The following is a 19705-nucleotide window of genomic DNA, read 5'->3' as shown; positions in this document are numbered from 1 at the left end:
GTTTCTCGCAGCTGGCTGCAGGGAAAATCTTGAGCGCAGGGCCGAGCAGAAGGCGAACCCGCCATGGGCGACCCAACGAGCTCCTCGTGCTGGCTGAGCCCAGGGCAGGTTCTTGGGGGTCGGGGGGAGAGGTTGCAATTTTTTGACCAGACTCACTCAGAGATGCTGCTTGGTTTAGGCCACTTCTTTCCAACGCTCGCTCTCCCCCAGCCCTGGGGCTGCCAGGTTAGGGTGACCAGACAGGAAGTGTGGAAAAACCAGGACGGGGGTGGGGGGTAATAGGCACCTATATAAGACAAAGCCCCAAATATCGGGACTGTGCCTATAAAATCGGGACATCTGGTCACCCTACCGCCAGGCCGCACCGCCCACAGCTCGGGCTGGCCTCGGTGCTCGGACTGTTACAGCGCCCCGGACCACGGGGACCACGCGGGAACTGCTGCCCACAGGGCACGGGCACAGCCGCCTGGGCCTGCGCCGGCTTTGCCCCGTCCGTCCCCCACACGCCACCCGCGCTCCGCCCTACGCCTCCCTCTCTGCGTCCCCCCACCTCTCACGCCTCGCTCCAGTCCGAGAGCCGTTAAATTACCCGGGACCATTTGAACAGCCTCATAGGAATAATCCGCTCGCGCAAAACGCTGATTGGGTGATCTTCTCGCGCGGTTATTGGCGGAGGCGGCAGAGGGTGGGTGGGGTTGAGTCTGCGTGTCAGGACCTACTCACTTTCCTTGGAAAGGGAGGGGGGAGCAGACATCCATGTACGATGGTTTAACCCGTCCCATCCCCTTCCCAGGCTCGAGCCCTCTGGCCAGGCCTCTACCGCCGCACGCGCGCGCCCCGCCAGGACCCCGCGGGCTGGCAAATATATTGCCTGAGTCCAGGAGACAGACAGTTGTGGTGGGGTTCCTAGGGCGCCCCATAATGCGGCCCAGCGCGCCTACCAGATTTTTGTGAGGAGCCGACGCTCTGTTAGCCGATGCTACCCTTTCAGTCCCGAGGGTCCTGGAGGGATTTCTCTGCTGGCGTTTGCTCTGGAAGGCCGCACACGCCCTGGCGCGAGGGGGCAGGTGTCGGGTCCTGGGGCTAGGGAAAACCCGCCAACTTTCCCGTTGTGGGGAGCGCGGGACTGGGGCGCCCTGTAGTCGCCATAGCAACCAGGGAGGGTGATTCTGGGAGAGCATGCCCCCTCCCGGCGGCACCGGGGCCAAGCGAAGATGTAGCGGGTGAGGAGATGCGGCGCCGGCAGGGACCCTCCCCCCGGGAGTCAGGGGACTCACCCCGTCCCTTGCGGGTCAGGAGCGGGGGAGGGGGAGAGGGCGCCTCCGCTCACCTTGGGGCCGGTGGAGTTTGGGGGTTTCCCCGCCCGCCTCAAGATGTGCCTGGGGAGCCTGTAATTCCTCCCCGGGGGGAGGGGGCATGGCTGGAATAAAGGGCTTAGTCTGCTTTAGTCTCGCTCGCTGGGTGCGCCAGGGGCCCTGCGGCGCGGGGCAGCGGCCGCTTTCCCGCGTCGGGGCCGAACCCCGCTGCAGGCTCGGGTTGTTAGTGCTCGCAGAAGGTGCTGTCGCTGGGCGGGCTTCCCCGCCACTGAACCCCCAACAACAGCCCTGCTCTCGAGAGCGGGTCAGGCAGGCTCCAGCCCATTCGTCCCTTGGCCTCCCTGCTGGAAATGCCGCACGGGCACCAGGCGGTGTGGACCGTGTCTGCTGTGAGGTGGGCCCGGTCTTCTACACGACACTGAAACGTCAGCGTAGCCCCTTCCAGGCAGGCCCCTGGACACAGAGACGACCTGGCTTTGGTCGTTTCCAACCCCTGCCTAGATTCGGAGTGCTGAAGGTGGAACGGCTCTTGCCAGTCCTCTGAGCCACGCGGGCCACTAGAAAGTACAGTCATGAACTTTTACTGCATGCATGGCCGCTTCCCATAATAAAAGTAAATGTAACATTATGTATTTGACAGGTGTTACTACCGACTGCAGCTTTCTGTCTAGGGTGATCTTATTCCCCGTCCCCATTATTATTTGTGAGTGAGGAAAAAATGCCAGGTGTATTACCAACTGACGCTACTGGGCTTTTGAGAGGTAGCCCGTCAAAGAAAAACAGGCTTTCCCTGAAGCTTTTCCAAAAAAAGGAAACTAAAAGAGCACTGGATTTTACAGATTCACAAGAAAATGAACAAAAGAGTCCAGAATACAGAGGCTCAGAAATGTATGTAAGAGAAGATTTTCTGATTATAACCTAGGTCAATGCTAAACGTTCTAATAAGTATTTTTATTTTATATCAGAAATAGTTTGTTTAATAATGGACAAGTGGGAGTAAAAACCATCTTAATAAATGGATGTCTTATCAACCTGGCTCTTGAAAACTAAACTGTTATGCTTACTGTACTGCTCCAATAGAGAGTAAATGTCACAAAGCATATTATAATGGAATGCTTGAGTCGGTTTCATCTAACTGAACTGATTTTGGTACTTGAAACCTAATTTAAGAAAATGAGAGGTGACTGAGTTTACACTTATTATGGATGTTAACCTTGCCTGTAGAATGTCTTTTTAACTTGTGGAGAATGTGATCAATATACTAAGCTAACAAAGGATACTTATTCAGATTTACATACCAAATTATTTTAAACAAATTGATATTCTGGCTTTAAAGAATTTGCAAACAACAAACCTGTTTTTCAAAATGAGATTGAAGTGAGCCTGGGCAAGGTTCTGGATTTTAAAGTCCTATTTCTAGTACTTGTACAAGCATTGGCAGTCCCAGTACTAGCTTTCTTCCATTGCATTTCACCAGTGTCCTCAATTCCAGAATGAGGCTTCCAACTCACTTCCTACCAGCTAATGAAGAGGGTTAGATGGGAAAAGGAAAATTACAACTGCACTGATGACCATTTAATGCGTTTGTTCTGTTACACCAGTGGAATGTGTTATCAGTCTAATGCTTCTACATTAGCTTTTGGTTGCTTCGTTGCATAATGGACTGAGTCTTGCCCTTGGGTTTGTGTGCAGGAATTTCTGTGACGATAAGCTTTTGGTGATGGGATGGGGAAGGGTTAGAATGGAAAGTATACACTGTGGCATTTTTCACTTAGTGCTGCAGTAACTAAGTCTATGAAAACTCAACCGTTATAGAAGAACTTGTAGGATTTTTTCCATATTTGTTTGAAGGACTTCAGAAAAAACTGCCTGACCAGGTGTAGCACGTACATAGGTGTCCTACCAAATTCACGGTCCATTTTGTTCAATTTCACAGTCAGAGGATTTTAAAAATAATTTTCATGATTTCAGTTATTTAAATCTGAAATTTCATGGTATTGTAACTGTAGGGGTCCTGACCCAAAAGGGGGCTGTGGTGGGCAGGGTTTGCAAGGTTACTGTAGGGAATCATGGTACTATCACCCTTACTCCTGCACTGCTGCTGGTGGTGGTAGTGCCTTCAGAGCCTGGCAGGCGGAGAGCAGCAGCTGCTGGCTGGGAGCCCAGCTCTGAAGGCAGTGCTGCCAGCAGCAGCGTGGAAGTAAGAATGACATGGTATGGTATTGCCACCCTACTTCTATGCTGTTGCTGGTAGGGTGCTGCCTTCAGAGCTGGGCGCCCTGCCACCCTGCTCTGAAGGAAGCGCAGAAGTAACGGTGGCAATTCTGTGACCCCCGCCACAATAATCTTGCAACCCCCCCACCTTCCCCAACGTGCTTTAGGTCAGGACCTCCAATTTGAGAAACGCTGGTGTACCATGTGAAATCTGTATAGTATAGGGTAAAAGTACACAAAACATCAGATTTCATGGGGGAAACCAGATTTCACGGCCCATGATGCGTTTTTCATGGCTGTAAATTTGGTAGGGCCCTACACGTGGGTATTGTACTATTCCTGGAATATCTGTGTGCTTATTGCAAATCTTTTTGCATAAATTCCTAGAAAATACTGTTTCTGTTGAGTGGTTCCATCTTTGCGCATACAGCATAGCACAAGTTTCAAAAACTGGTAGTTTTGGTACCATCTATGATCTGTTGACAGTATACAAAGATTAATTTTATATAGTAGTGTAAGGGCCAGATTTTTAAAGGTATTTAGGCACCCAACTCCCTTTAAAAATCCAGCCCTAAGTGTTAAAATATGTTTTGTAAGAAGTTAATAATGTGAAGGACAAACACTTCAAAAGGTCAAGGAGATGTATATGCATGTGTTCTAAGATATTTAAAAAAAAAAAAGCCTTACTTTCTATTACATACTCTCTTCTCTGTTTAATAGTGATCAGGTTGTTCCTGCAGCACAGCCTCCTTCACCCATTAGTTGTGAGAAAAAAGACAATATGCTGCCTTTTGTGGGCTTGAACAATCTTGGCAATACTTGTTACCTTAACAGCATACTTCAGGTAAATTAATATTTTGGGGATTGGAAAAGATATTTGTGTTGTTGTTGTTAAACATTTTATACAAGCATTTTAGACTCCTAGTTTGACGAAGTATTGGGTAAAAATGGGACTGAAGGGAGATACCACACACTCAAGGCAGCCAATGGTGCACATGTATCTATATCTACTCCTGCTCACGTGCAGGAGTAATTGTTTTATAAAGAAATTACTGCGTTGCCCTAAAGGTTTGCTTCCAGGATTGGGCATGAGTTGACCAGACTTGTTCTCTGACCACACCACTTTCCTCGTTTTGCGTCATTGTGCCAAGTTGGGTGCACGAGTGGAGGCAGAACTTGGTGGTGTAAATCGCTTTGTATTCTGCAGAGGGATGCAGATTGCCCTTTAATTTAATAAAGCAAAGTTCCATCCAACACTAATAGTTGGAATATTCTAAGGGATGCTATCAAGTAGTTGAAACTCTCAATTTTATTATTTGTTTTCCAATTTATGAAATTTAAAAAAATAACTAATTTGAATCTCTTAAAACTGAAGCACTCCCCTGCAATGTTGGAAACTCTATCTTTGTACTAGTGCAGGAAACTAGAAAGACAAACCGATGACTAGTCACTTCTCTACACAAGTTTAAAAAGTGTAGTAAAGTGAAAAAATAAACAGTATAAGTGATGAAAATGAAACAACTGTTTAGTTTACTTTTCAGTCATTCATGTTAACTGACTTATCTTCTATCCCTTTAACCACTTGGGTGGAATTTTCAAGTGCCTAAGGGAGTCAGTTGCCCAATTCTTATTAAATTTTGAAGCTTTAAAATCACTGGGAGTTGGACATCTGACTCCCTTTGGCATTTTAAGTATTATTAGTGAGACTTTTTCATATTTCCACCTTAGTTTTAGTTAGTGGAGATAACTATATAAATAGTCGGGGAATTCAAAAGTAAGCTTTTCACTACAGCTATGCATTCCTGAATATCAGCAGTATTTACTCTCACTGTACTGTAAAATGAGTGTTGAGTAGCAGGGAGAAGTTTAACTTTTGAAGGATGGTCTCATGGTTAAATTGTTGGGCTGAAATTTGGTAGACAAGGTTCCCTGATCTGCAACAGACTTCCGGTGTTGGATTAAGCACCTAATCTTTCTTCCTCAATTCCTTACCTGTAAAGTGGAGATAGGAAAGAATTATCTCACAAGGACTTTGGGAGGATAAATTCATTAATGTTTGAGGTATTACGGTGTTTATGACCTCCATTTCCTCAAATGCCACAGTGATTAGAACCACATAAGTACCTAGGTAGAACTTCTTTAGCTTTGTGCTTAAGTTTTTAACACATTTTTATATATACATAAAATATTGTTTTTAAATTGTACTCTACCTATATTTGCAAAGTCTGGACCATCAAGGTTTCTGCATCCTTGCGTGCTGTGTAACAACCTAGGAGATGCAGAAGCAGATCTTGGCCTATGTGCATGGACTTTAATATTCGTTTTAACTTTAGTTTCATGTACAACTTTTGCTAACTTTACAGGTTTTTTTTCTTTTTTTTTTTTCTTGTTTTATACTGCTGCTGCTAGGTGTTATATTTTTGCCCTGGCTTTAAAACTGGAGTGAAACACTTATTTAACATTATTTCAAAGAAGAGAGAAATGTTAAAGGATGAAGGAGAACAAAAGTCAGACAAGGTAAATTTTATATGTATCATTTGATCTTTCTTTAGCTGTAATTATGCATAAAAGCAGCATAAATTAAAGTGTCATATCTTGGTATATGTAGGGGCACACAGTAAAGAGCTTTCTTTAACTTCCTGTTGAAGAAAATTTACCTTTATTATAGTGGAATAATTTTTGACTCATTTACAACTTATAACAGTGCTCTTCAAAGTTATTTCTGGAAGGTTTATAAGTAAGACTGCAAGTCTTTCACGGAGGTCACGGAAGTCAGATTCCGTGACTTTCTGGGACCTCCGTGACTTCCACAGCTGCAGCGGCTAACCTCAGAGTGGCAGCAGGACCCAGGCCGACCCCCGCCCTAGAGTTATTTTGGGGCTAGAATATCCAGTGGAATCTGTTCGTTTTTCATATTCACTTTTTACAGGCAAAGAAGCAATATATTTAATGTTTCAAGAAGCACCTGCTTCCATCCCTTTAACTGATAGAAATGCTGTCAATGACTGACAGAAAAGGGATGAAGGAGGCAGGGTTAAAAACCTTCAACTGTTGTATTCAGAGGCAAAAGCTCAACTATTGTCTTTTCTTTTATGATTGCAGGGAAGTTGTAAAGAAGATCCTTTGGCAAGTTATGAACTAATCTTCAGTTTGCATTCCTTGATTCTTTCAGTGGAACAGCTTCAGGCCAGCTTTCTATTAAATCCAGAAAAATATACAGATGAACTTGCTACTCAGCCAAGAAGGCTACTAAACACACTTAGGTATAAATAATCTTAAATGAAATGTCGGAATTTTCACTGAAATTTGAGCTGATTATAATTTGTGTATTACAATTTTAAGAAAAAGTTGGGGGTTGATGTTCTTAAATTTGATACACCAGCGTAGGAAATGTGTTGTTTTTCCACATTCCATGCAGGGGATTGCATCAGTTCTGCTGCTCAGTAGAATTCTCTAGCAGCCACATAATGAAACTGATATAATCCCAGTCAATTTTACTGTGGGAAGGTGGCCCAAGATAAAATTTGTGCATCTACTGTTTCAGCTATCTCTTGTCGTATCAAAGTTTAGAGCTAAGATTACAGGCCTTGATCCTGTAAGGTTCTGAGTACTTTGGCCCAGATCCAGCAAAGCATTTAAATACGTTTGTCACTAGAACTACACAAATGCTTTAATTTAAGTATGCGCTTAAGTGCTTTGCTGGATCAGGGCTAGAGTGCTCAGCACCTTGCAGGATTCAGTCTGTGAAATGGCCATTTGCCCCTAGCCTCCTTTCCATGGCTACCTGTGGTACATGGACCTTCTCTTCAGGCCTGGACTTTTTATCCAAACATCCCTAATTTTGAATCTCAAATCATATTATAGTTAGCTACTTAGTAAATAGTCTGCAGTGGTGAATGTCTATTTTTTTATTCTTAATCCAGTGCCGAAGTAGTTCTTAAAACTGCTCTGCTTTTTGTCAATTATAGCACTTAATGGGGATGGGCATTATTAAATAATTGAGGTAAACTGATGTTGTTTATTGATAATACACCTGGACATTGATCTTGTGGTATTGTTCTATCACAGAAAGGCAGTGTCTAGAAAATAGAGAGGGGACACAAGGAGTTAGGAATGTGGGTTCTATGCCAGACTGCCTCCAAATTATGACATTGGTCAAGTCAATTCACTTCTTTGGCCTCAGCTTTCTCATCTGTAAAATGTCCAGAAACATTTATTGCACATGAATATTGTGAGGTTGTGTCTGTATTTATATATAGTCTTTCAGTTGAGAACATAAGTGTTTTACAAACTAATACATCTGTATCAATCCTTTAGTATTAGTTTCTTAACGTCTATTGGAAAAGGTAGTCTTATGTTCCAATATTTTCATCCTTTTGCGATTAACACAGAAGTGCTACACAATTTTGTATTAGTTCCTGAAACGATCAGATCCTTCCTCTTTGACTCTTCTTGTGTTTCCACCCCAGTCTGTGGACTCTCTCACTGCCAGATGTAAATTAAAAATATAAAATCTGTGTAGGAGTTCCATTGTAACACAATAACTGATCAAGTGGTAGTCTCCAGCTGTATCATTTCAAAACTATATAACACTTCCCTTTTTCTTTATAGAGAACTTAACCCTATGTATGAAGGATATCTACAACATGATGCCCAGGAAGTATTGCAGTGTATTCTTGGTAACATCCAGGAAACGTGTCAGATATTGAAGAAGGAAGAATTGAAAAATATGCCAGTGGAAGAGCCTGTAGCTCACTTGGAGAAGTCTAATCAAAATACTGAAAGCAATGGCATTAACAGCCCTGTTGAGGAAAATGACTATGCAACAAGCAGTCACACTGCAGAGGGTTCTGAAGACAAACTATCCAAAGGAATTGGGAAAAGGAAAAGTGACACTGAGAGTGGGAATGCAAAGAAAAAATCTAAAGTATCCAAGGAGCATAATGCAGTAGAGGAAAATCAGAGACAGACCAGATCAAAGAGGAAAGCAACAGCGGAGAAACTAGAAAATCCTACGGAAGCCATTGATAAGTATTCTATTGAAAATGAGATTGCAAAGCCAACACAGAAGAAATCACGACTTAAATTAAATTGGTTTAAGTCTTCAGGCAAACAACCCAGCATTCTGTCTAAATTCTGTAGTGTCGGAAAGCTAGCAAACAACTTGGGATCCAAAGAGCAGATGAAAGAAACTGATGCCTGGGAGATTGAAAAGGCATCTGTAAAGTGTGAAAATGGTAATATAAAAGAATACTGTGAACTTGCATCCCCTGTGGAAAGTGCTGGTGAAAAAGGAACTGAAAAACCACTACAAGAAGGTTAGTAAAAGTGTGGGCTTAATGTAAACACAGTAGGACTAAGAAACCACTACATCGGGGAAGTTGGTGCTCAAATACCATAGTGAGGATATGAAATCTATTTTTCCTTAAATGGAAAATTTCTACACCCAATGTAATCCTAGATTTTTTTTATATATATATATATATATATATATATATATAAAAAATACCTGACATACAGATGTATCTAAGACATAGAATAATAATTAGAAATTAAAGCATGAACAGAAAATAAGGCTCATTATAGTAATGCAATGTAAAAACCTTAGAAGAATGCCAAGTTTATACTTGTATTACCTCTTGCTAATTTATAATGTAGAATGTGGGTTGTGAACTTGAAAAGTCCACAAGTGTTTGTTCCGCACAAGAGAATTATTTATCATTAAGGTTAATGCCAACATATACACAATCCATGAATGATACAAAACAAATTACCCAAGCTGAGACATTTTCAATAAAAGGATAAATCTAGAATCTAATCTTAAAATAAAATTTGAGTATTTCAAGATCAAGATTTTTTTTTCATATGCTTTATTCAATATACAGTCGTCATGTGCTGGTTTTTATGGTCTGTTAAATATTATAATACAAATGAAGGAATGTGAATATCTAAAACTGAGACCAAGTCTGTTGTGCTTAATGCCAGTTCAGGAAGAATAGTACCAATAACTGTCCTTAATGTACTACTCTGAATAAGAACTTTATTTAACTTTTTCTAGGTTCAGAGTTAGCTGTTTTTGAATTAGTGGAGAAACTGTTCCAGGGTCAGTTGGTATTGAGAACACGATGTTTGGAGTGTGAATGTTTTACTGAAAGAAGAGAAGACTTTCAGGACATCAGTGTCCCAGTACAAGAAGATGAACTTTCTAAAGCAGAAGAGAGTTCTGAAAGTAAGTAACAGTAAAGGGTCACAATATACATATCTGATTCATACATTTATAGTTTTGGGGTGCCCTTGATGTTTATAATGTTACTAGAAAATGCTTTTGGTCCTGGCCACGTCAATATCTTATGATTTTCTTTAGAATTGGAAACCATAGCCTTGATAACATGGATGGATCCAAAAAGCATTAAAAAAGTTATTTTAAATTCACTCTCCTGATATGACACAGGTGCTTGCAATCCTTTTATTCATTTGAATGGACACTATCAACTTGAAAGAGCATTTCTATCTGGATTTTTTTTTTTTTGCCTAATGTATTTATAACTAACCCTTCAGAGTAAAATGTTAGGGAAATATTTTTTTCCAGCTTGTTTTGTGCATCTAACAACTTGGTGTATATAGTCAATTTTAGTTCCTTTCTCACAATTGATCAGTTTGATAATGATGATCGTGGGCCTACCCTTTCTCCCTTGTTGTAAAAAATCCTTTTAAGGAGCAAGGAAGTAGAAAACCCCATATCTAACCCTTTGAGAAAAAACAGGATATATACTGCATGAAGCATGCTCAAACTTTTTTTAAGTTTCAGTTTGAAAATGTAAATTGTCATTGTTCCTTTAGAGTGTCACCAAGATACTATGCATTTTATATTTTTGTGTATTTTCTCTCTCAAATTATATTGGTGTTTCTTGTATGGTGTCCCTAAGGCTACTTCACAAGTATCGATGATTCATATTTGTTTTATGTGAATTTTCCAAAACTGATGCACGTATATATTAACACACTAAAATTTATTTCAAAGTTGTAAAAACTGATTTTAAAAACTTCTAAATTCAGGGTAGTAAAGAAAAGGTTGTTTTAACTCCCAATGATGTAATTTGGGGGAGATTTTACTTTTCCTGACTTCCTATTACATTAGGTGGGGAAAGATGAAAATATTAATGTTGAATTAAAATAGACTAAATCTAATTCCAATTAAGTTTTCTTTTTTAAAGATTTAAAAGTTACTATCACTGCAGATGTTGGCAGTGAAGCTTTTTAATATATATATTTTTAAATCTGGTTTAAAGCTGTGAGTGCAAGCCAGACATGACAGGGAAGAGAACTTGCTAGTTATTTTGGAAACCTACCTACCTTTTAAAAATGGGCCAAATTCTGCTCTTAGATACGTGTGCACAATTCCTAGGGAAGTCAGTGGGAGTTGTGCACTTGTCTTATCTCAGCCTTTGAAGACCCTTTGTTTAAATCTGAAATACAGCAGCACACCAACTGTTTTTCAATCTGAGTTAATCTACATCCTGGGTAGTATCTCTCATTTTTGCACTTCCTGAAATTCAGTGAGCAGAGATGATTTGCTTATCTTGGTTTTCAGTCTATTTGGTGCATTTTTAATATTCTTAACTTTAATACTAGTTCTTGCAAGTGTCTTAACTTTTATAGCTTTGTTTTAAAATTCTTGTGGTATATATTGGAAATGTAAATAACTATCTGTAATAATTCTCTTTTGTAGTTTCTCCAGAGCCAAAAACAGAAATGAAGACCCTAAAATGGGCAATTTCACAGTTTGCATCAGTAGAGAGGATTGTGGGAGAGGATAAATATTTCTGTGAAAACTGCCGTCATTACACAGAAGCAGAACGCAGTCTTTTATTTGATAAAATGCCTGAAGTTATAACCGTTCACTTGAAGTGCTTTGCTGCTAATGGTTTAGAGTGAGTATTGCAGATAAACTATATTAAGAAACAGTGCTGCTGGAAGAGAAACCTTGCCAAAACAGATGCAAAAGTTTAAATAACAAAACTTGTTTGTAGCCTGAATTTAACTTTGAAAAATCCCTTGTGAAAACAGGAATACAAGTAGTTTATTATTTAGCTGTTTAGCACAGGCTCTTCATATTTTAGCAAGCCACAAAACAATTTTCTCAGTGTTTAGATTACCAAGTTTTGTAATACCCTTGTGAAAGCTGGCGAAAATATTCTCAATGTCTCATGCCAACATTATTGTTTTTCTTGTGTTCCTAATGGAACTTGAAATTTTTTTTGGGGGGGGGGAGAGTAAAACTTGTTTACTTGCTAATATCAACTATGGGGATAGGGATAGGTTAACTATTTCAGGATAGGTAGTTAAAGCTACAGAGCATAAAACTGGATTTGGCAACTGTAGATGGTAGAGATTTTGTCACTGAGGGAGTAGAAGACATTTTAGAAAGGAAAATATTGGAGATTAGCCTCCCAAGTTCAAAACATATTTTTAAGGTATACCAAATTTGGACCATAGTAATTTGACTATGTCTTTGACTTTTAAAAAACTCAACTAAATTAATTCAGTTACTATAAGTCCCATTTATGTCTATACCTGTAGCTGAGCATTGGCAATATGCTCTTATACTATGTAAATCTTTATTTTGCTGACAAGGTTACCGTGCCTAATTTCAATATCTACTTTTTCTTCCAAATTTATGAATGTGAATAAAAATATTCTAGCAAATAGAAATGAATATGAATAGCACAATAACAGTACACATCTGAGAATTGGCTACAGCAACATACTTAATACAGTTGTTTTGGGAGTAAATTGGAAAAGCGCTTGAGCAAGTCACAATAGCACTATTCAGATCTCTGTAGAGAAATAACCTTAAGGTGACAGAAGGCCACATCTGAATACATTTTCATTATATTGTGAAATGTATTAAGGTTATTCGTTGTAATCATCATCCAACCACTAAATTGGAAATTTAATGATATAGCATTACTGAGCTCACTTACAGTTTTTCATATGTTGAAACAACATATGCAGATTTGATCTGGCTTTCCAGCCCTCCCAGTATTATAAATTACAAGTGATTACTTTCCTGCCATCTGCATCATTTCCTCAGGAAGCAGTAAACGGACAAACTGCTTATTGTCTCAATATTCCACCACTTTACTTCAGTCCCAGAACATGTTCCTGCCACTCAATACTGCACAGAATCAGAATTCAAGATATTAAATGAAATTACCCAATGTTACAACTTCACTTACTGATTTAGGATGTTTTAGAGGTTGAAGCATGATGCCTGGGAATCAGGAGATATATTCTGTTCCAAAAACCTGTTAGAAGCTTCCTGTGTGACCTTGAACAAGTCACTTAATTTCTTAGGGCTTTAGTCCCGATCTATAAAATGGGGATAATATAAAATGGGGATAATGAATCAGACGGAAGAGCCCATACATTTCTGATCCTTCTGCAAGCAATTCAGAAATAAAACTATAGGGGGTTTTTGTCACAGGGACCCTCAATATTTTTGATCCTCAGTTTGTTTATAAGCTTAAACAACACTTTGTCTTCCTTGAGGATTTAGTTAGCAATTTCCCGGTGACAGACATTTTCCAAATGTCGTATCTTTTTCTCTTCTGTCCTGGTGATCTTCAGATCCTCACTCAAAAATATTCACACTTCCATCCAGGCAAGTGATGCTATTTTGAACTGAATCCAGTCTCCTCATTTTCCCTTTGAACGATCTTGAATGCTTTCTGCAAAGGTATCGTCAGCCAAAGTGCAAGGAAGTAAGAACAGAGATCAAACTTAATACTGGAGTCAGGGATGCAGCTGAAACTGTCTGGAAAGTTTATTCTAAGGTTCCACTTTTTGGTTTCAGCATTTTAACGTGGAATAGCAATACAATATCGAAATCACTAGGCTTGGAAGAACAAAAGACACCTGCAAAACAAACAAGAACTGCCTAAGACAGTGAGCCAAAACACTGTCTTAGGTCACACCCATTGAGAGCCTTTCTAGTTTATACATGAGAAAGTCAGCTCCTTTCTAATCTGGCTGGAAGAAAAAAATAGGACAACAAGAGTGAAAGCTGAGCAATTGAGAGAAGAAGGGATTTTTAATCACTGTTTAAAATTTTGGATTTTTAGTTAACATCTAGTTAGTGCCAATAATTAACATTTTAGAGAGAGGAAATCTTGGTTAAAGATTCAGTTTCACCCTTCTAGTTAAGTTGTGTGTTAATACACATCCCCCAATAATTTTTTTAGTGATACTGGGGAAGACCAGAATTGACATTCCTATTATTTATAAGTTATAAAACAAGCAGAAAAGTTTTCTGTTGTTGTTTAAGTGTCTATACATTGGAGTAGCAGAAAAAGGCTAGAAACTTCCCCCCCATCATTTGTAGGTCACACAAAGAAAAATGTGAAATGATGCAGTAATCTAACTTTACCATTTTTCTTTCAAAGGTTTGATTGTTATGGTGGACTGTCAAAGATAAATACTCCCTTATTGACACCTCTTAAATTGTCACTAGAAGAATGGAGCACAAAGTCTACTAATGATACGTATGGATTATTTGCAGTAGTAATGCACAGTGGCATTACAATTAGCAGTGGACACTACACTGCCTCTGTCAAAATTACAGATCTTAATAGTTTAGAATTAGACAAGGGCAATTTCATCACTGACCAGATGTATGAAGTGATTAAGCCAGAACCACTGAATGAGGAGGAAGCAAGAGCTGTTGCTGAAGATTATGATGATGGTGAAGTCTCTTTTAGAGTCAATGGAAATGCACAGTCAAGTAAAACTTTGAGCAAAAAGAATATGGAAGCTGTTGGACTTCTCGGAGGACAAAAAAGTAAGTCTGACTGTGACTTGTACAACAACAAAGCAACTAACCCTGATAAGGTTGTTAATACACTAACTGAAAATAAAAATTTTGAGTCTACCAGTACTAATGGGATCTTGGAGTTTGATAAAAGTACTGAAAATGGTGATCAAAATGGTATAGCTTTCAGTGGACTAGAAAACAAAGCTTTGTATGTGTTACAAAGCTTGAAGGAATATGAGGGAAAGTGGTTGCTTTTTGATGATTCTGAAGTGAAGGTTACAGAGGAAAAGGACTTTCTGAACTCTCTCTCCCCTACATCGTCATCTACATCAACTCCTTACCTTTTGTTTTATAAGAAAATTGTAGAGTGATACTGTATTTTGTAAATATTACAGATTTGCATACATCTGTTGATGTGCTTTTTGCATCAAGATTACCTTGATGTAACAGCTGTTTGTCTTTTGAAGCTACTGGATGATATTATTATAGATCTTACAATTCTGTGTAAACAGCACAATTTGAATTAACAAACCATGTCATAGAACTTTAACTCCTACTATAACTTCTGTGCTGCGGACTAGTGATGTCACCTTCTAGGAATACAAATCTGTATAGATTCTTAAGATGTCCAAAAATACAGTCGTGGCTTTTAAATAACTAGTTCTGTCACACCTGACTTGTGTATTATTAGCTTTTTTTTAAAAAAAATAAAGTTATTTGTATTCACATTCTGGAGTAAATTTATATTAACTACTAAAACTCATCAGAGGTTGTGTATTTTTGTAACACTGGAAGCAATATTTCATATCTAGTCTTTGGGGCATCAGTACAGGGCACAAAGTAACAGCTATAGCTTATTGATGACCTTCTTCCCCCCCCCCCACATATCTTTGCTGTGGTGTTCAAAGTACAAAAACTAACGAGGTCTTGTTAACTCATTTAGTGGATTGGAAGGAGTGGTACCACATCTTAAAGTTTAACTTAATAGTGGATGTGATGCATACTAAGATTCTTTATATTGCAAGTATTAACTGATTCCTGTTCTTAAAGATTTGAATGAGCAAACCTGCATCTGTTTTACATAGGTGTTAAGTGGACAAAGTGTAAATATGTGTGATATTGTAGGTATACCAGATGTATTTGTGGGAGAAAGAAAGCAATTCAAATTGCTGATCTGTATGCAGTGTAATAAAGTATTTTGTATTTTAAAAGCCTTCTAATTTGCATATGTGTTTGGGTGGATTAAGAATTGATCTTATTACCTTAACAGACTAATTTGTACTAAGAGCTCACTGAAATATGGGAAAACTAAAGCATTGGCTTGATAGTGTGTGTACATAGATGTATGAAATAAAAACATAAAATGATATGCATTAATTTTGTCTGAGATGAATAGATCAGATTATGTGTTTGAGAGCTTCTATAGCTCTGGCATTACTCTCTCTCCAATAGTATGGCACAAACACATTCTGCTTCTTTGATCTTTCCTCAAGGGATAAATGTTAACTAAAATTGCTTAGTTATGGCTTTTACAATAACAAGATAATTACACTGGACAAAATTTAAGCCCTTATGTGAACAGCATTTCTGATCCATCTCTTAAGTTTTAAGGCCTACAGTAATTCATATGTTAAACTGTCAATAGTCAAAGGAGTTTACCAATAAACTTTAGGAAAAAGAAGAATAATTTGTCCCAATTAGGACTAGGGTGTTTGCCGGCAAAGGCAAAGATTATTTTGAATAGGTGCTAGAAGAAGTCACTTAAGGTAAGATTCTGCTGTTGTCTGCCAGAGTCTGCCAGAGCACCTTAGTAGTGTTCTGGATCGTTCTTATTAGGGGCAAGGCCACCGTAGATGGACCCTCTGGGGCAAGGATGTCAACCATCAGGTCTGACTCTTCCGTGACTTCCTCTGCCTGGAGATTCAGGTTTAGGGCCACCCTCCTAAGAAGGTCTTGGTGTCCATTGCCGGAAGTGGGGTGGTGGTGTCCACCACCGCCTAGTCTGGCGAGGAGGAGGCATGTGGGACAGGGTCTTCCTGCCCTTCTGGCTCTCTGGAGGCTGGGTCAGGTACTTCAGAGCCCCCCGGGTGACTGGAGGTGGCTCCAGTACAAATGATGGTGCTGGTTCGGGCGCTGCACCGGAGTGTGACAGCCCAAAGTCTCTGTCTCGGGCGGGGTCCCACGGAGCCCTGGGGGTGTGGCAAGCCAGCAACGTTGCTGAGTCGCCTGTGCCCGACTACTGGGGGGGCAGAGCCCAACAGTGCCAGGGAGCGGTACCAGGGTGATGGTGAGCGGTGCCGTAACATCATGGGCTTGCCGCGATGAAGAAGCAGGGGCGGTGCCGCCATCACCATAGGCAGTGCCGAGATAGATGCTGCAGCCAGTGCCAGCGTCGGAGCTGCTGACAGGGCCTGAGCTTGCGGAGCTGGAGCTCGCATGTGCGGGGCTGGGATCTGCAGCATCATGGCAATGAGGTCCCGTGCAGCCTCCTAGGTATCCGGCGTGGAGGGGAGGTCAAGCTCTTCCTCCAACTCCTCCCAAGTTGGGGAGTCCACCAGCACCGGACTCAATGGTGCCGGGTTTTGAGGTCCAAACCGTGGGTGTCCCGCTGGAGGACGCATCCCGGTGGAATCCCCTCGTGGCTTCTTGACTGGTGAACAACCCCTGTCCGTCTTCTTTTTCTTATGCGGCACTGGGGCCTGTGAGAGGTGCCACCTGGTAGCACTGGCCTTACGAGCTAGGGAGCAGCGCCGTGCTCCTTGGAGGAGTCTTTTCTCGGTGCTGGGACATCCCTCGCCGGGGCGCTGTGCACCGATGATGCAGGTGCTGTTCCGGTGCCAACTGGGGACGGAGGGCTGACTCCATCAGAAGGAGCTTTAAACAATAGTCCCACTCTCTCTTAGTCCTGGATCTAAAGCACCTTCAAATTGGGCACTTATCCGTCTGATGGCTCTCTCCTAAGCACTTGAGACAAGCAGCATGCGGATCGCCTGTGGGCATAGGTTTCACACACCTCTCGCATGCCTTAAACGCCTGTGACCAAGGCATGCCGCGGTGCTTGGGGAAACCGCCCCAAAGTAAGCCCAACTAACTACAAACGACTATATAACTAATAACTATTTACAACTAAGAAAAGGGAACTACGAGGTAGGCACTTGCGAATGCAAGAGACTGAGCTGCTCCAATGAGGGTCACTGGTGGTAAGAAGAAACTGAGCAGGCGGTGGGTCAGCAGGGACCTATATACACCGCCATGAAGGCGCCACTTCAGGGGTCTCCACAGCTGACCCAATGGGTACCGCTAGGGGAAAAACCTTCCGATGATCATGCACACAGCGCACACATACACCTATTGGAATGCACATAAGCAATCACTCAAAGAAGAATAAATTCTACTCTGCTCTTAACTGGTGTTAGCTAGATATCAACAGTGAGTTCATGAGAATTGTACCTATGTATCTGAGGGCAGCATTGGGCTTAATGAAACACACACATCCCGTTATGGCAAACTAATCTTTAAGTGAATGTTTGTTCTCTATGTGGAAACATCATTGCAAGTACTAGCCAGAACTCAATCCAGTAGCTCTGGGCAGAAAAGAGGTATTTGTTCACAGATTAAAGGATTTACAGGCAATTGGAGTGGGAGGATTAAAACAAAGAATCTATACTATTTTCTATTCTGTAACCCCTCTGTGGGCTGGCATTTTACAAAGCCGTGGTAAAAGCACAATATATATTTTACATCACACATAATCCTAGAGATTAAAACTTCAAAAGGTACTATCATTGACAACTGTTGAGGGGACGCAGGAGTCCACTAATCAATTAGGAAAGACAAGGACTAGAACTCAGCCCTTACTGTTCTAACATATGAAATATCCTGCATTCTTTGAAGTACAATGAAGTCCTTTCCTGATTAAATCTAGGCTGAAAACCATCTTCCTATCAAACACTTCATTATGACTATAGTGGAAGATGTCATATTTTCCAGTCTGCTCTTAAAAGTATGATGCATACATAATAGGATCAGTAACTTATATCTGTTGTCATGACAGTGGGGGACATGGAAACTTTATAGAAAAAAATCATGTCTGGAGCATTCTCCATAGAGAATTATAGTATGCCCTCATTTCTAGCTCATATTTAAAATTATCCTTGTGTAAGGAATTAAAACTATAAGTTAGCCTATGCATCACAAAAGAAAGGGTGATAAAGCTTTAATCAAACTTCTGCAAAACTAAAATTATCTTCAAGGTGGGTAGGGCCCCTAGTATGATTTAAACATAGCTCAGTTGTGCAGGGAAAATAGGATAAAAATCTATTAATAAACATGCTTCAGCCTTGGAGAGATGTATGTCTGTAGTGTTACTGAGGAACACATTTAAAGGTGGCTTGGTAAATATACTTATGCTAATATAAGCTCTTTATTATTTGAATAAGTCTATAATGAGTCTTTTTCAAAAAGAGAGAAAAATCTGGCTCTGCATACCTCTTGATGCCTTCTTTCTCCACAGTAGGTATCAACAGAGTGACTGAATTATTTGGTCTAAAACAAGAATTGTCCAATTTGTGTATAATCCTACCCTGCAAAACTGGCACAATCAAAAAGCTCCTAAATATAAAACATCCTACCACACAATCCTACAACACCTAGTGTAGGGCTCACTTAATTTCAGCCTGCAAATGAAAATACATTTTGGTCCATAAAGGGATTACAGCCCTGAAAGACTGTTTCCTTAATATATGTCCTTCAATCAGTCGCAGCCACAACAGGATATTGAAACAATAATTTTACATGGAACAAAGACTACAATACAACCAATGCTAGATCCAGCTCTCTTCCATAATTACATGCAACAGCTGTAGAGAAACATCTTCATTTATAAACAATCAAGCATTTTACATGAGCCTACTGAATACTGACTATGAATGAAAAATATCCTCTGGCACAAGTTTGGAACAGATCTATCAGATGCTTACTCGCCTAAAGCCATTTCTACCATTCCTGAAATGTCAATTTGCAATAGTTGAACAAATGCAGTTTTAAATTACTCAGACTATTGTTTCTCTGCAACTGAAAATAAATAGGTCAGAATTACTATTTGACTTTACAAAATGATACATACGGTAATTCTCCATCACAATTTTTAGATTAATCATCTAAATATAAAATCATCTAATCATCTAAATATAAAAACTCTCTGAATCTGGGATAACCTCTACAGATTTACACTGACTTGGGGTCCTAGTTTTACACCCATTGTAGTTAGTGGAAGTCTTTCCACTGATTACAGTGGGTTTAAGATTGGACAACGTCCCTTCACATGTGAATGTATAACAGAACATTGTATGTAATGAGTTAA

At 40.4% G+C, this 19705-nt stretch overlaps 1 protein-coding gene across 3 annotated transcripts; it reads left to right on the top strand.

Annotated features, from left to right (window-relative positions):
* The first annotated feature begins 881 nt into the window (after window positions 1-881).
* On the top strand, window positions 882-15554 carry USP1 (ubiquitin specific peptidase 1). 3 transcript variants are annotated; one of them, XM_073357487.2, is made up of 9 exons: window positions 882-950; window positions 1957-2204; window positions 4251-4374; window positions 5940-6047; window positions 6633-6793; window positions 8142-8848; window positions 9589-9759; window positions 11260-11461; window positions 13976-15554. In XM_073357487.2, exons 2-9 carry the CDS (start codon window positions 2035-2037, stop codon window positions 14712-14714), a joined length of 2382 nt encoding a protein of 793 aa, XP_073213588.1. In that variant the 5' UTR covers window positions 882-950; window positions 1957-2034; the 3' UTR covers window positions 14715-15554. The 3 variants fall into 3 exon arrangements, with proteins under 3 accessions (XP_073213588.1, XP_073213586.1, XP_073213587.1); XM_073357485.2 differs by lacking the exon at window positions 882-950 and adding an exon at window positions 1043-1223; XM_073357486.2 differs by lacking the exon at window positions 882-950 and adding an exon at window positions 1319-1710.
* The last annotated feature ends 4151 nt before the right edge of the window (window positions 15555-19705 follow it).

Source organism: Lepidochelys kempii, chromosome 8 (assembly GCF_965140285.1).
Source record: "Lepidochelys kempii isolate rLepKem1 chromosome 8, rLepKem1.hap1, whole genome shotgun sequence".
Classification (NCBI taxonomy): domain Eukaryota; kingdom Metazoa; phylum Chordata; order Testudines; family Cheloniidae; genus Lepidochelys; species Lepidochelys kempii.
The sequence above is the reverse complement of the archived record's forward strand: the minus strand, read 5'-3'. Positions and strand labels throughout refer to the sequence as shown.

Coding starts and splice junctions, on each gene's coding strand:
- USP1 (XM_073357487.2), top strand. CDS start 2,035: ATGCCAGGTGTATTACCAACTGACGCTACTGGGCTTTTGAGAGGTAGC. Junction 2,205..4,250: donor GAATACAGAGGCTCAGAAAT/GTATGTAAGAGA, acceptor TCTGTTTAATAG/TGATCAGGTTGTTCCTGCAG. Junction 4,375..5,939: donor ACCTTAACAGCATACTTCAG/GTAAATTAATAT, acceptor TGCTGCTGCTAG/GTGTTATATTTTTGCCCTGG.